The following is a 16450-nucleotide window of genomic DNA, read 5'->3' as shown; positions in this document are numbered from 1 at the left end:
GATCAGGGACCTACTAGTATGCTCCTCTCTAGGCCTTAGGTTCAAATCCCACCCCCAGTTGGCTACTGGCGGGCCACTACGTCTTTGCTTGGTCGATCGACTCAGGGCCCCAGGATTCTCCGATCTTGATCTTCTCTGATCTTCTTTGATTTTTATGCCAAAGCTCTCTGCTCTTATCTTCTCCGATCTTGATTTTATTTATTTGTTTATTTTGTTTCAAAATACAGTCACTAACCAAAAACAAGTTTTCTTTTTTAATTTTTTTTCCCCAGGATTCTCAACTACCAAACAAAGAATGTCTGTGCAATGAATTGAGTCTTAGATGAATTTTGTTGTTGTTTCAGATACTACTAACGGTGCCTTTATATCTCCAAACATGTCATGGTCAGTTTTCAGATTGCGTCAGCTTTACAAGCATATATATCACTCCTCTTCTGGATGAGGTAACTTCGTTCATTATAATGTATTAATAAATCTAATTCATATTTACCACATACAAACAAATCTGGGCTTACACACATTACTCCAATTTGTGATTTTTTGTTGAAATTTGTGAGTAATTGGTGAATTTGGCGATTTTTTGGTGAAATTTGATATTGCTGAAATTTGGTGATTTTTGTATTGGTGAAATTTGTCTGGGAAAGACACAAATTGGTGAATTTGGTGAATTTTTTTTTTAAGACCCACCTTGAAGTAATTAGTGAAATTTTTTTTTTAAAAAAAAAAAAAAAATTTCAAACATTTTGGAAAAGTCCCAACTGAAAGGGAAGGAGAGAAGGAAGAAATCAGTTGGTTTTTGAGTGACTTGGCAGATTTGGCAGCTGCCAAAGTAGCTGCCAAATTTGGCACTTGATTTAGCAATTGCCAAATTTGGCAGCTGCTATAGCATGCCATTGGAGAAGCCATTTTTGCCCAAGCTACTATATTATGGCTTTGGTAGCTGTTTTAGCAATCCATTGGAGATGCTCTAAGAGGTATATTTACCAGGAGGAGCAACATAACCAACATATCCTCTTATGCCGACAGAACTTGATTGATTTGCAGAACAGTCAAGAGGTGGTTTCTGGAAGGAATCTTGCTAATCCAAAGTCACCTACATGTGCAGTCATTTCATTGTCTAAAAGAACATTGCTCAACTTGAGATCACAATGAACTACTGGTTTAGGGCAGTGATTGTGAAGATAATCAAGTGCAGAAACAACATCAATGGCAATATTCAACCTCTGTAGAACGTCTAAATTCCTCAAGTACTATTGCACCTCATCTTCGTTTTCATTTTCATGTAACCAATCCTCTAGGCTACCGTTGACCATAAACTCATAAATAAAAGCTTTGAAATCGTTACCATGATAGTCAACACTTGAACATGTCGTGAGAACCTTGACAAGATTCCGATGTTTGATGTGCCTCAAGGCCTCACACTCAGCAAAGAAACTCTTGGAAGCACCTCGATGTTGAAGATTTAGTACCTTCACTGCTACAATCTTTTAACCTTGACTAAGAAGTCCTTTGTACACCAAACCAAAAGTGCCCACACCAATCAAATTGGATGGAGAAAAGCCATCAGTAGCTTTAAGTAGACTTTGATAGGACAATTTCAAAAATGAGTTCCCCAAAAATGTCATAGAGGGTACTTTTGGTGTCTTTTTGAACCAACAAAAATATAGAAAACACAACATCTAAATTAGTCCTAGAAGCCCAATAGATGTGGGAATTATTAATTTCAAGGTGAAAATCTTTTCCTTTTGAACCCTTTGAAGTTGCAACTATGCAGCTGTTATTCAAGTATTCCGCCACTGAGCTTCTTGTTTCCCTTAATAGAAACTGCAGTTGCATTCTTAAATACACCTTTTTTTGGTACATCACCCTCAAAATCATTGAATGATAGATCTAATTTTTGTAAGAAGGCAAAACCCCTCAAGTAGTTTGGTGTTTTTCCTAAGAAATTATTGTGAGAGATCTAATTCCTCCATACCTCTCAATGAACTAAAAGATGATGGAAGGATTCCCCAAAATTTGTTGCCCTCCATATATAGTAATCTCAGTTTTACAAAGCTATAGTACTTGGGATTTCACTGGACAACATATTCTTGGAAAGATCTAATTGCTCTAAATTTTTTAAATTTCCAACTTCCACTGAGAGGGAACCAGTCAATTCATTATGGGACATGTTTATATAAAATAATGATGAGAGGTTGACAAGTTCTCGGGTATGGTACCACTAAGATCATTTTGCTCAAGACTTAGTTCCACAAAATATTGGCATTTTCCCAAATTTGATGGGATGCTGCCATGAAGATTATTTATGGATAATCTAAGAGTTGTTAATGAAGTTAAATTTCCAAAAGACCATGGCATAGTAGTCGTAAAATTTATTAGCTGAGAGATACAATTTTTGTAGCTTTTGAAGCTTCCCAATATTAGCAAGAATGTTACTTGTGAATTGGTTGTTTGACATGTCGAGAAACTGCAAATTGACCAAATCCTCATTCTGGTCAGGATACTTCCAACTATTTTCTTGTTCCGCAAGCGAAGTTTACCAAGATTAGTAGAGAAATTACTGATTGATTCAGGAAATACCCCTCCAAAGTTGTTGCTGCTCAGATCTAAGAAGTTTAAATTGGTTGCTTGGACCCACGAGTTAAGAAAATTCAAGTCACTAGTGTAACGCCCTCAAATTAATACAATAAATACAACCCAAAACATTGGTTACTAGTTACATAAATCAGAGTAAATAGTCATTTCATTACATGAAGTTAAGAATACAAAAGAGCTTAGTTATAGATAAGTGCCCTATTGGCTTGCATCTCCCTAAATTATTACTTGGTTACAACAAAAGAGAGTCATCTGCTCTGTACATGTAAAGCCCTTTGGCTTGAATAAACATTTAAACCTTTACATAACAAAATAGAGCCTCCGACCTCTAGGTCCTCCCAAGCTACGTCCTTGGAGGAGGCATGTCACCAGTACCTGAAAGTGGTTTCCCAAGTAAGGTGAACCAAAGTGCAGTAGAAACAGTCTAACATAATATATGAGGTTTAACTAAGATATAAGTATCAGATAAACATTTAATATTTATAACCAACTTACATTCTTCCCATGACCATTCAATGCAGATAGTCACATCTCAACCCATTTTCATCATTCATTTCATTTTAAATCATATGCCAAGTGTATAATTCTCCTAATAACCCAACCGAGATTGCAATTTAGTGGCTCTCAATCAACATAACTATCATACAAGCACTTCAACCTTGCCATTTTACGGATATTTCATCCGCGGGATCAGCACCCATGTATACATAAGATTTCGGGACTTTCACCCTGGACACTCCAGCCAACTTAATTTTTAATAGAGTCTATCCCCTATCTCCTCCCACAACATGGAGTACATCCCATTTCTCCTCCCAAAACGTCATACATATACAATGTATTTAAAAGTATCGTCATATTCAATGACTATCAACTATGCATATTCAATGCCTTATCATACTATCATATTCAATGACTCAATTTAAATGATTAGTTTCAATTCACCTAATCCTCATACAATTTCTACAACAATCATGGCTATCCTCCACCGATAGCCCAAGACAGATATTTCAAAACAGATATACGATCTTTAAAACAGATAATTCATCAAATTTCCATAGGTGAGTGATTTAACAAAATCCAACTACACCATTCATTTATACATCCTCTTAATTTTACATTTCTCATACTAATTCCATTATTTATACAAAATAATTATTTGACACAAATTAGGGCAAAACTTCCCATTCTTCTAAATATTGATCCAAAAGTTAAAATCAACTATTTTAACACAAGATAACTTCAAAACCAAAGTCCATGATCAATTATATGACATCACATAGAAACCCCTCTTTTTAGACTTGAATCCAAACCCTGGGTTTCTACCAAAACACCCTAAATCTCACCCTTCATCCATAACAACAAACAACTAGGTTAAAGATCATAACAAAATGTAGAATATTCCTACCTCAAGAAGAGAAGACCACGCAAGACAAGATTGAAACTCTAACAACACCAAAACCAACTTCCAATCAGATGAAAATGAAGATCTTGAGATGCTCTCCAACCTTCTAACAAAGGCACTAGGGTAAGGAAACCACTAGATCAACGTCAAAATGTAGAGAGAGAGAGTATTCTAGAGTGAGAAGGTCTAAATCTAGGTTTTTGGAAAGTTTTGGAGAGAGAGAGAGAGAGAGAGAAATAAAAAAGTGATATAAAATGTCACTTTCGCGATCTGATATACGCACAGTCCGTTCGAGCGAAAAAGTTGACGCTCGAGAGTTACACACAAAGTTTTGTTCCGCTCGAGCACAAAAAGCCCTGTTCGAGCATAGAATGCACACCTTCAGTATTTTTGCAGACAACAGGCAAACTGCTCGAGCACAAGAAGGGACGCTCGAGCGCCCACCCGCTCGAGCGTGGAAAACACTTCTCTAGTATTTTGCAGACGTGCAAAATAATGAGTGTTTGCAAACCCCGCTCGAGCACAAGAAGTCCCGCTTGAGCGGAAGACCAAAATTCTGGACAACAACATTCTAGACCAACAAGCAATCAACCTGTTTCAAACACGTCCAAGGCATTCCAAAACTCAAATTCAAAGAGAAAAAGGGAGAAAAAGACATATATAACAATATTAAACCACAAGACCCGAGTTCGATAAACAACAAAGGTCGAGTCAAAACCAGAATCGCTATAACCAACTTGTCACAAGCTGCTAAATTTCCTATGGAAAAAATCCTTTACATGAGAGCTTGAGAGCATAGAGGTTAATGGAAGGATCTAGAACTTCCTAACTCATTCCAACACTTGAGAAATGGAGGATTCTAGAACATCCTTGAGTATTCAAAACACTTAGACTTGTAAATATCTTGTATAGATATTTCTAAAGCATTCTAGAATATTCTTGTAGCTTGTAAGAAGGGCTTCCAAGGGAAGCTTCTCTATGTATTTCCTAGTGGCTTCTAAAGTGTTCCATGAGAGGCCAAGAGTGCCTATAAAAAGGGAAGGAGCTCATTTGCTACAAACCATTTAAGAGTTGTACAAACTCTTTCAAGAGTAAAATACAAGGTATTCTCTCAAACTCTCTTGTGTTCCTCTTACTTCTCTTTCTTACAAGCTGTGAGTTAGGCTAACTTAGCACTACTAGCCAAACTCGGGAGTGACTAAGTGTCGCACTGTGTGCTAGAGAATAAGCAAGGCCGTGAAGAAGGGTACATTTTCATGCAGAGAGATATTGATGCAAAGGAAGGCCTCTACGGCATTGCTGTGGATGCTTCATATCCCACCGCATAAAGTTGACTATTACAAGTAAATGACTGTAAAATTATAGATATCGCTGGTTAATGTGGCTTCTCCACAACTCTTGTTTGCTCATTAATGGGACATGGCAAGAATGTGTATGTAGCACATCACTGTGCATGGAATCATGTCCTTGGCATATATACATATATGGGCCAAAGACCCATTGAAACCCTTCGAATCATGTTTTTTTTCATATATACATGGGGAATATGTTGGGTTTATTTCCCTCAATTTACTCACTTTCAATACAATCCATTAAAATTGTGAGCCCCACAAAATTGCCAATCCAATCTCAAAATGGATTCACAGAATCCACAGCCTCGATTATGCTTTCGTTGATGATCTTAGAGTAGGAGTGTCATTTCTTCTTCAAAACATCAATCTGTTTTCATATATATATATATATATATATATAATTTATAAAGATTATGTCAAACTAAATGGTTAAGGATAACAAATGTTCTCAGTGCAATATTAGTGTTCTATAATATAAATATCTTTCTTTTCACCATGTGAAGGTCCAGGAGATAAAAATTAGACACGAATTCAAAAGAGATGCCATTACTTGATTCAACCTAACAGAGATCTATCCAATAAACCATGCTTCTTCATTGACCACGCTTAAATAAACATTATTTTAAAAGCAACCCTAGCAATTTAAGTACAGTGCATGGTGACTCTTTAACAGTACAATCCAAAGTCAACACACTAACATGGAACGGTGCTTACCTGGGCCATCATTAATGCCACAGAGACACCAGTTGTGAAGGAACATAAAGGGGTCACCCACTGGACGTGCTGCTCGAACCCGTTCACCTACTTTCCACATCCTCGTTTGATCAATTTTACCCATTGGGAAAGCTGGCAACCCATCCTTTTCCTGTAAGATTTGAGGGAGGTGGGGAAGCAAAAGACATTCAGCAACAAAAGCAAGAAAATATCTCATATCACTAATAATTTTTAGCATCATCAAAGAGAACACAAGTTCACAAGCCTGTATATAACATAACATGCATAGTACCATATTTTGACACATATGCAAAAAATAGAAAACATACATAAAAGCGACGCCCTGCCAAGACAACACTCCAGATCTCGCTACAGCTGGCTACATCCTCATAGCACTCATATAATATATCCATGGAGGGATAGTAAGAGGCACTATATGCAGCCTCAAACTCCCTTTTACCATCTTCTGACAATGAATTATACGCCGCCAACATACCCTGTTCAGAGGGAATAAAACAAGCAACATACGGCTAGGTAAACATACTCGTTTTGAAAAGATAAAAAGGGTTTCAAAACTGGTAAAAAATCGAGGCACAAAAATTCTTATAAGTGATGGAAATCCAAGATTTTGATCACTAACCTGAGTTGATATGGTCTTCGAAATATTCCCTGTCATGCACTCAACAGTATTCTTGTAAGCCAAATCTTCACTCATTCCATTTTTAATATACCTTCCGAACAAGGTCTCAACAATTCCATGCACAGCACCGAGTAAAATGCCTATGAATCAAAACAAACAGATCTTGGATATAGCTTTGTGGTAAATTACAAAATAAGATTGAAGAAAACCACAAGCACCTCGCTCGCTGAATATGTCACTCTTGTATTCCTGTTCCAGTGCGGTGGTGTTGGCTACACATTTTGTACTAAGCCAGTAACAATCCAATGCGTGGCACAGTGAGGGTAATATGGGGAGACCAGGTAGGTCTTCGATCCTGACCATACACGTGGCAATTAATATTGGTTGTTATAAGATCTGAGTAGTAGCAGATCAACAAAGAGACGTACAGTGACGTGGCTTCAACGGTTGCTCACATTTCAAATTCAAATATAAGGGGGAAGCCTAACTGCAAGTGAAGGCGTAGTGGGACTACTTATAAGGTAGCATGATCAGCAACTACGGAGAGGCAGTTCGACGGTTTGAAGTACAATTCGATGGTTATCTTCGGAGAGTATAAATAGCAGGAAGGATTTCAGAGAAGGGGACGGAGAAAAATCTAAAGAATCACTTTACATATTCCAGTGTTATTTCCTGTCCTTTATATTCTTGTATTTTTAGTTTCTGTGCTGCACTTCATTTGTAGGAGTAGTTGTCAAGTACATTGCCGCTGTAATTCTCTACGGAACTGAGATCATTGTAAGTTCTTTTTATACTAATGAAATACTCCAGTTTAGTTAACTATTCTTATGTTCAGATTTTCTGAAGTCTAATTACCAGTAAGCCACCAATAAAAGTCCTCTTTATTGAGGCCGAAAGAACCATAACACAATCGTCTGAATAATTGTTTGGCAATTCTGTAAGGACTGATTGATCCTTGCTGGCACGCTCATAATTACGAAAGTAACCTTCGAAAGCCAAAAAAGCCAACATATATTTTTGGCACGCCCAGTGGGACCTTTTAAAAACGAAATGGCTAGACGTAGGAGACAAGGAGAAAATGAACGTTTGGAAGAAGGCGTGGAAGGAGAGGTGGAGACATCCAATCCAGAGGGTAATGTGATAACACATCCTGTGGAAACTCCTATCCTATCAGAACCCATGGTCGAACAGACCAATACCTCAGAGCAAATACCATTTGTTCGTAATAGTGGACGAGACCACGGAATTGGACCATCCAGTGTCCCATCTACTCAGCCAGTCAATCCGTGGGGCGGCTTGATAGATGCCATGGGACAGCAATTAATAAACACAATGGAAAGGTGGACAGTATCCTTTTTGGACCGAATGAACAACCACCAACCAACGAATGTAAGACACATAGAGGAGGTAAATGTCCCTCAGCAAAGATTGGCTAGAGACAAACAGCCTATGCAAGCTAATGGACATTCTAATGGTCAAACTAGTAATCAGAACCATGAAAGATTACCACCTCAGTCTTGGTACGAACCCATTTCGAGGCCTGTAGCAGGCCAGAATGCCTCAATGTTCAATAGTGAAGCCATGCAGATTGGTGGATCTGGCCCGGTACAAGAAAATGGCATAAGAATGAGTCCAAATCCCACATTCGAAGCCATACCTGGTACCAGGGGGTACAATAATCCTGTATTCGAATTTATACCCGGGGGGTTGGAAGGTTTTCCTACAAGTAGAAGGGATACAATACCTGTTCCAGCACTTTTCGTGGGTCCTTTCGCAGGACAGGCTCAAAGAGGTTACCTACACCCCCAACAGCTCCCTCTACCACAGGGACAGCCAATCCCAAATGTACCACCTTATGGACCAAGAGGACCACAAGCACAAGTGTGTCCACCAAATCCTGTGTTTGTTCCCCCAGTGGTGGTTCAGCAGGCACAAAATATGGTCCCTAGGGACCAGATCACTGAGATAGTTAGGGAGTTGTGTGGACCAATCGCTCGGGGGGTCCAAACCCCTGTGTATAGAAAACCATACCCAGAATGGGTCGATAGGATACATGAATATCCAAGAGGTTTCAGGATACCAGATTTTGTCCTCTTTCATAGGAACGGAAACCAATCCACAGTAGAACATATTGCTAGGTTTGCCGCTCAATGTGGTGAATTTACCAACCATGACTATATAAAGTTGAGACTATTCCCAAATTCTCTGACCGGAGGAGCATTTGTATGGTATATTAACCTTCCACCTGGCTCCATCCAGACTTGGCAGCAAATGGAAGAGGCATTTCATGCCCAGTTCTTCCAATCAGAGCCAGAAGTTTCCATGGCAGACTTGGCCAGATTGAGTCAAAGGCCTGAAGAGAAGGCCACTCAGTTTATTTCCAGATTTAAGAGGGCTCGAAATAAATGTAGAGTAATCTTGCCAGAAACTGAATTTGTAAGATTGGCTCAAAATGGCCTAGAGTTCAGGCTTCGAAAGAAGTTTGATTCAACAGAGTTTAGAGATTTAGTGGAACTGACTTATAAAGTATCTAGATATGAAGCATTACTAGAAGAGGAACAGGATCGAAATAATGCATCATATAGGACATACTACAAAGATCCTAATTATGAGATTGATGCAGCAGAGATTGTGGGAAAAGAGCCTATGATCTGTGAAGCATTAATCCATAAAGATACAACAATTGACCAGCAGTTTAAAAAGAAAGATCTCCACAGGAAATATTCTTTCGACTTAACTAAGGCAGATGACATTTTTGATCATTTGCTTGCGGCCAACTTCCTTAAGTTACCAAAGGGTGTTAAAATTCCATCTCTTGATGAACTTAAAGGAAAAATATATTGCAAATGGCATAATTCTTGGTCTCACTCGACTAAAAACTGTGTTGTTTTTCGAGACAGGATCCAAGAACAAATTCGGAAGGGGAGTTTGAAGTTCCCAGCCAAAGCTGAAAAAGCCATGGGGATCGATAGCAATCCATTTCCAGAAATTGGAGAGGTGGCAGCCAATGTCATTATGTCAGACTTTCAGAACTTGTCTCTGAAAGAATTGGAGGAAGTCAATGTACTGATGCATGTGGCCAACCAGACAGTAACCAAAAAAGACCTTAGAAGTCCACCAGCCGTGGGACGAGAGTTCCCACGTCAGAAAGAAGACTCTGATGAAGAAGCACTGGATGATGATTCCCTAGAAGCAGCTGTGATGCAACGAATGTGTCCCAGGTGCAGACTGAGTTATAAGTGGTTGAAGGGCCTTCCAGTTGATGGGAAGCAGTATTACAGGGATGTGCAGAGGCGTCCCAAACCAACCAATGCTTACAACAAAAGGCCGTATCCGGCTAATGTCAGACAGCAGCCATTAGTGGTTGAACCTGCAGTTGATAGAATGTATGCTAAAGGCAAGAGGCCTTTCTATGAGTCCAGATCTCCTAACTATTACAGGTTGGAGAGTAGTCATTCTGAAAGAAAGTTGGAGAAGAGGTCAGGTTTTGGTATCAAAGCCAGGAATTGGCCCCTTGGGCCAGCTTCACGAAGGACAGAAAATGATCACCATCACCAAGAACCTGAATTAGGCTTAAAGCTTGGAGACAGGACCAAACAATTGTCTTCACAGCCAGCTTCGAAGGTGATCGCGAAAGAAGAAAGAGGTGGTTCAACTTCTGGGTCAGTAAGTTCCTGGGTACCTGGAGTCCCAGATTGGTTTGTGATGCAAAACAAACCCAAGGAAATGCCTTCCCAAAGGAATTTTGGAAATCAAAATAGGATGGTTAAGCCTCCTTTGGTGGCTCTCAACAACTGGGTATTGCTGAAACACCCAAGAACGAGGGAACCAGATATGGTCCCTGTTATTTCCAGATCACAAAGGAGAAAAATTCAGCGCAGGTACACCCAATACCAGAGAGACCTGAAAGAAAGTGGAGAGAGTTCTTCGATGATCCAGACTGGAGAAAAGAAGAATCGAAAGTCAGACCATAGTTCAAAGCCAGTTACACAAAACGAGGTGGATCGCAGCAGAGAACAGCTGGTCAAGGTTCATTCTGAACTAAAGGCCAGAGAGAAGGAAAGTCTAACAGGGTTGGAGAAAGCTTTGATGGAGAGTGGTAACGAAACGGAAGAAGATGTTGGCGTAAGCCAGAAGAAAGAAATGGTGGAAGAAGAAATGTTCGAAGCCTTCATGGCTGAGCAAACATTTCTGGTTGAAAAGCCAGCTGAGGAAAATCATTCGAAGGGACCCGTTAGCAATGGAATACCAGAATGCATCATGCAGGATGTTTCTGAGGAAGTCGACCAAAGTGACCAAGAGGGGAAACAGGTACAGCCAGCCATCCAGTTTGGCTCGTTTCCCCCAGTATCAGTGAACATGGTACACATACTACCACAGGAATTCCAAGCTGGAGATGAGAATCAAGAGGGGCAGGGAGCTGATCCAATTCAGATCTCTAGTGAAGATTCACAAGCAAGTATGGTGCAAGATAATTTCGAAATGGTTACCCCGATGGAAGCTGAATATGAGAGCGAGGAAGTGGTAAGCATTAACCTCTCGTATCCATTTGAATATCCCTCGAATTCCATGACGCAGCATGTTAAGCCTTTGTACATTAAGGCCTTCTTCGATGGAGTTCAGTTAAACCGAGTCTTGGTGGATAATGGAGCAGCGGTGAACTTATTACCGAAATCTTCTTTGAAGAAATTAGGGAAGAGGAATCCCAGGTTGATCCCAACCAGTACAACCATCGCTGGTTTTGCTGGAGACAAGCAGATGGCCCAGGGAATTCTACCCATCAATCTCAGTGTGGGAACCAAGGACTGCATGACGGCGTTTTTCGTCATCGATAGCAATGCAAAGTACAATGCCTTACTTGGTAGAGATTGGATCCACACTAATAAATGCATGCCTTCCTCTCTGCATCAAAAAATGATAATAGCTCTAGGCAATGGGAGGACGGAGGAAATTAATGCAGATCCTCAACCTTTCGTAGCCTGTGCTGATTTCACAGAAGCCAAGTTGTATATTGACGGTGTGGCACCGCTCAGTATACTGATGGAATTCGATGGTTCAGCCGAAGAAACGGCTGATAAGGAAGTAGCACGCCTGAAACATTTAGTCCAGGAGAGTGCTGGTGAAGAATTAGAGGTTAAAGATGACAATGATGCCTGGTTATAGGCAGCAAGATGAAGCACCAGAAGCCAGGCCTTTGGCTTTAATCAAATTTTCAATATTGGATATAAAGTCAATAGTCCAGAAAGTTCGAGAGCAGGAGAAAGAGGTCATGATGATTGGTTGCAAGCGGGAGAAGCAACAAGCCATAGTTTTAACTCTTGATAAATACTGTGCATTGGACATAGAAACAAAGGTCCAAGAGATACAGGTAGAAGAAACCTTTTGGACAGATTTTGTCCATGAGGAGGAAAATAAAGAGGAGGAATCAAAGAGCCTGGAAGCAAAACACAGCAAGGAGATTCCTGCGGAGTCAGAGAGGATCAAAGAAGGGGTTCCAGTAGGTACTCAGATACAAGACCCCTTAGAAGAAATAAATTTGGGGGAAGATTCTGTACAACAACCTATTTATATAAGTGCTCGGTTGAGTTCTCCCGATAAGGACCAGTTGTTGGTTATTCTAAGAAGATATAAAGATTGTTTTGCATGGTCATACAATGAACTACCAGGATTGGATAGGTCATTAGTGGAACATAGGCTTCCCATGAAGCCTAACTTCAAGCCATACAAACAAAAACCAAGAAGAATGGGTTCAGAGGTGATCTAGAAAGTCAAGGAAGAAATTCTTAGACTACTCAAAGCAGGCTTTATCAGAACAGCCAGATATGTTGAGTGGCTATCTAATATTGTACCTGTAGTCAAGAAAAATGGCAAAATGAGAGTATGCATTGATTTTAGAAACTTAAATCTGGCAACTCCAAAAGATGAATATCCTATGCCTATAGTAGATTTGTTGGTAGATAGCTCGGCAGGACATCACATTTTATCAATGATGGATGGACACTCAGGCTATAACCAAATCTGCATTGCGGAGGAAGATGTTCACAAGACAGCATTTAGGTGCCCTGGGAATATTGGGACATTCGAATGGGTTAAAATGCCGTTTGGCCTGAAGAATGCTGGGGCCACATATCAGAGGGCTATGAACACTATCTTTCATGACCTTATTGGTGGGTATTTGGAATGTTATATTGATGACATTGTGGTTAAATCCCAATCCATGGAGGAGCATTTGTTTCACCTAGAGGCAGCCTTTGAAAGAATGAGAAGGTTCAAATTGAAGCTTAATCCTCTTAAGTGTGCTTTTGGCGTATCATCTGGAAACTTCTTGGGCTATGTAGTACACAAGAAAGGAATACAGATCGACCAGAATAAAGCCAAAGCCATCATTAAAGCCAGACCTCCATCAAGTAAGAAAGAATTACAAAAGTTCCTTGGTCAGGTTAATTTTCTTCGAAGATTCATTTCTAACACTGCAGGGAAAACTAAAATTTTTTCTTCTTTATTAAGGCTGAAAGATGAAGAGGAATTTGTGTGGACAACGGAGCATCAAAGTGCTTTCGATGGAATCAAAGCCTACTTGGCCAATCCTCCAGTACTGATGCCACCAAATGGCGTTAAGCCTTCAAAGCTGTACATAGCCGCAGCAGAAGACTCATTGGGAGCTTTCTTGACCCAAGACAATAAGGAAGGCAAGGAGCAAGCTGTTTATTACCTTAGTAGGTTTTTAAATTCTTGCGAATGTAAATATTCAGCTGTAGAAAAGCTTTGCCTTGCACTGTACTTTGCTGTAATGAAATTAAGATATTACCTTTTGCCTACAACTGTCTTGATAATTGCAACCACAGATTTGGTTAAATATATGTTATCTAGACCTATGTTGAGGGGAAGAATTGGCAAATGGGTATTAGCCCTGTCAGAATTTCACTTAGAATAGTGCCCCAAAGAGCAGTGAAAGGACAAGTGTTAGCCAATTTTTTGGCAGACCATCCATCTCAAACAGAGAATCAAGAAATAATGGAACTCAGTATAGCTAGTGTCGAGCCATGGCGAATGTGGTTTGATAGGTCGAAAGCCAATGGCCTAATTGGAATTGGTATAGTAATTAAGTCACCACAAGGAATAGAGACCACACATGGTTTCAGAATAGATGAAACTGCTTGTTCTAATAATCAAGCTGAGTATGAAGCTTTGATAGTAGGATTGGAAATTCTTATTGGATTACAAGTACATGTAGTGGATATATTTGGAGATTCCCAATTGGTTGTTAATCAAGTAAAAGGGATTTTCAAGTGTCAAAGTATAAGTATGCTGCCATATTATGTTGTCGCATTACATTTGCTCTCTCAATTTGAAATTGTAAATGTAACTTATGTCCCGAGATTCTTGAATAATAGAGCTAACGACGTGGCACTGAAAGCTTCGAATTTCAAGAGTAAAGATGGTACCCATTGGGATGTAAGCCAAACGACATACCAAAAACTTATACCACCTCTAAGTAAGAGGAACATGGTTCTAGAAATCAATTATAATGATTTGCAGGAACAGGATTGGAGACATCCAATAATACAATACTTGGCTGGCCCATCTTCGAAAGCCAGTAGAAGAATTAAATTGTAATCTATGCAATATATCATATACAACAATGACCTCTACAAAAGAGGGGGAGATGGTCTATTGTTAGAATGTTTAGGGCCAAAAGAAGCATTAATAGCTATGGCTAAAGTTCACGAAGGTATCTGTGGTGCACATCAGCCTGGTGTAAAAATGAGGTGGCTGCTTCGAAGACATTCCTATTATTGGCCGACTATCCTTAAAGATTGCATAGAATATGCAAAGGGCTGCCAGGCATGTCAAAAGCATGGTATAATAAGGCATGTGCCCATAACTGATCTACACGCAGTAGTAAAGCCTTGGCCATTTAGAGGATGGGCCATGGATATGATGGGGAAAATACACCCCCCTCTTCGAAGCATCATTGTTTTATTTTGGTGGCAACTGATTATTTCACCAAATGGGTCGAGGCCAAACCATATAAAGCTGTAGATCAGACGGAGGTTATTGGGTTCATTAAAGATTTGATCCATAGATTTGGCATCCCACAAACGATAACGGTCGATAATGGGACTGTTTTTGATGGGAAAATGGTGAAGTCTTTTGTGGCTGAGTTCGGGATTAGCCTTGTGAATTCCACTCCATACTACGCACAAGCCAATGGTTAAGCTGAGTCATCTAACAAGTCCTTAAAAAAGGGAATACAAAAAGTTGTGGAAGATAATCCAAGAGATTGGCACAACTTATTGTTAGATGTATTGTGGGCTTATAGAACTTCCCCAAGGTCAAGCACAGGAGTCACTCCTTATGCTCTAGTTTATGGGCATGATGCAGTGTTACCAGTGGAGATTAATGTTAAATCCTTAAGGGTAAGATGCCAAGACCAGTTGGATCCTGAGCAGTACTATCAAAGTATGTGCTTGGAAATAGAAGATATAGATGAAGCTAGAATTTTGGCATTAAACAGCATTCTCTTTCAGAAGAAGAAAGCGGCCAAAAATTATAACAAGAAAGTCAAACACATTGGCTTTGATGAAGGTGATTTGGTGTGGAAGACAATACTCCCAGTAGGGATTAGAAGCCATAGATTTGGCAAATGGTCACCTAACTGGGAAGGACCATATCAAATTCATAGAGTTTTGCCTTTTGGGGCATACCATTTGAAAGATCTGAGTGGTCATGTGCATCCCAAAAAGATTAATGGCAGATATTTAAAACCTTATTTTCCAACTATTTGGGAAACACAGGGAATAAAATAAACAGTGAGTACAAGAACATAAACAAGGAAATGCTTTATGAAGAGTCAAGTACATTGTGCCACAAGTTGGTCCAAAAATCATTACAATGTTTTAGCTGTTTTTGTACAACAGATTTCCTATTAGTAAACGATGCAAACAGTTGAATAGCTGCAGTCATATCTTTCTTGTGATCAGCCAGTCCTTGATTGGTGATTTGCAGTTTGAGGTCAGTTCGGAGTAAGGCTTGATTCACTGCAGAAAGCTCTTCTTCGAGTTGAGCTTTCCTCTCCAGCAGTTGAGTTCGGAAGTGAGAGGCAGAGGAGTGTTGTTCCTTAAGCGTTGATACTTCAGTATGCACTTGAGAAACAAAACTTTGATCTCTGACCAATTTCTCATCTGCGGCCTTAGCAGCATGACAGATGCTGATGTAAAACTCAATGGTAGCTGCTGCTTGAGATAGATGGTTAGAGACATCCATACCAGACTGCTCAGCAAGTTTGCAGCATTGAAGAAACCCGTTTTTTATTATAGGCCTTTGTAGAGCCTCGAAGGGAATCCTCGAAAAAGATAGTAGCAGGTCTAGACAGGTGTCCAAGTCTATCGAAGGCACAGAAGGTTGGCTGCTGGAGGAAGAAGAGCTCTCAAAGATTTCCAGCAAAGAATCAGCTAAAACTAATGGCTCAGTCTCCTCATCGAATGACGGAGAAGTAGAAGTGATGTCAAAAAGGCTAGCTAATCTTGCTTCAAAAATATCAATTTCATCAGTGGACATGAGGGGAGCAGAAAGAGTTGCCTTGAGAGACACAGAAGATTGCATAGCAACAGGAGAAATGGATGGAGCATCTTTGATGGTCTCCATGGTCCTGGTCACCAATGAATCAAGAGAAGAAGGGCTGGAGCTAGGTAAAGATGGTGAGTCACGAATTGGAGAGCTGTCAGCACTCATCAAAGACACGGT

The 16450-nt window shown here is 39.9% G+C and overlaps 1 protein-coding gene across 1 annotated transcript in view; it reads right to left on the bottom strand.

The window, feature by feature from the left end:
- Window positions 1-2314: 2314 nt before the first annotated feature.
- Window positions 2315-16450, bottom strand: part of LOC114296412 (ketol-acid reductoisomerase, chloroplastic-like) — a 121672-nt gene continuing 107536 nt past the window's right edge. Inside the window, exons 7-10 of the mRNA XM_082913212.1 lie at window positions 6704-6843; window positions 6393-6560; window positions 6064-6214; window positions 2315-2517 (exon numbers count right to left, since the gene is read on the bottom strand). Coding sequence (XP_082769338.1) covers window positions 2315-2517; window positions 6064-6214; window positions 6393-6560; window positions 6704-6843 — 662 coding nt within the window. The remainder of the gene's footprint in view (window positions 2518-6063; window positions 6215-6392; window positions 6561-6703; window positions 6844-16450) is intronic.

This window comes from Camellia sinensis, chromosome 2 (genome assembly GCF_055761805.1).
Source record: "Camellia sinensis isolate YWXY chromosome 2, ASM5576180v1, whole genome shotgun sequence".
Taxonomy (NCBI): Eukaryota; Viridiplantae; Streptophyta; class Magnoliopsida; order Ericales; family Theaceae; genus Camellia; species Camellia sinensis.
This window is presented reverse-complemented; position numbering and strand designations above follow the sequence as displayed.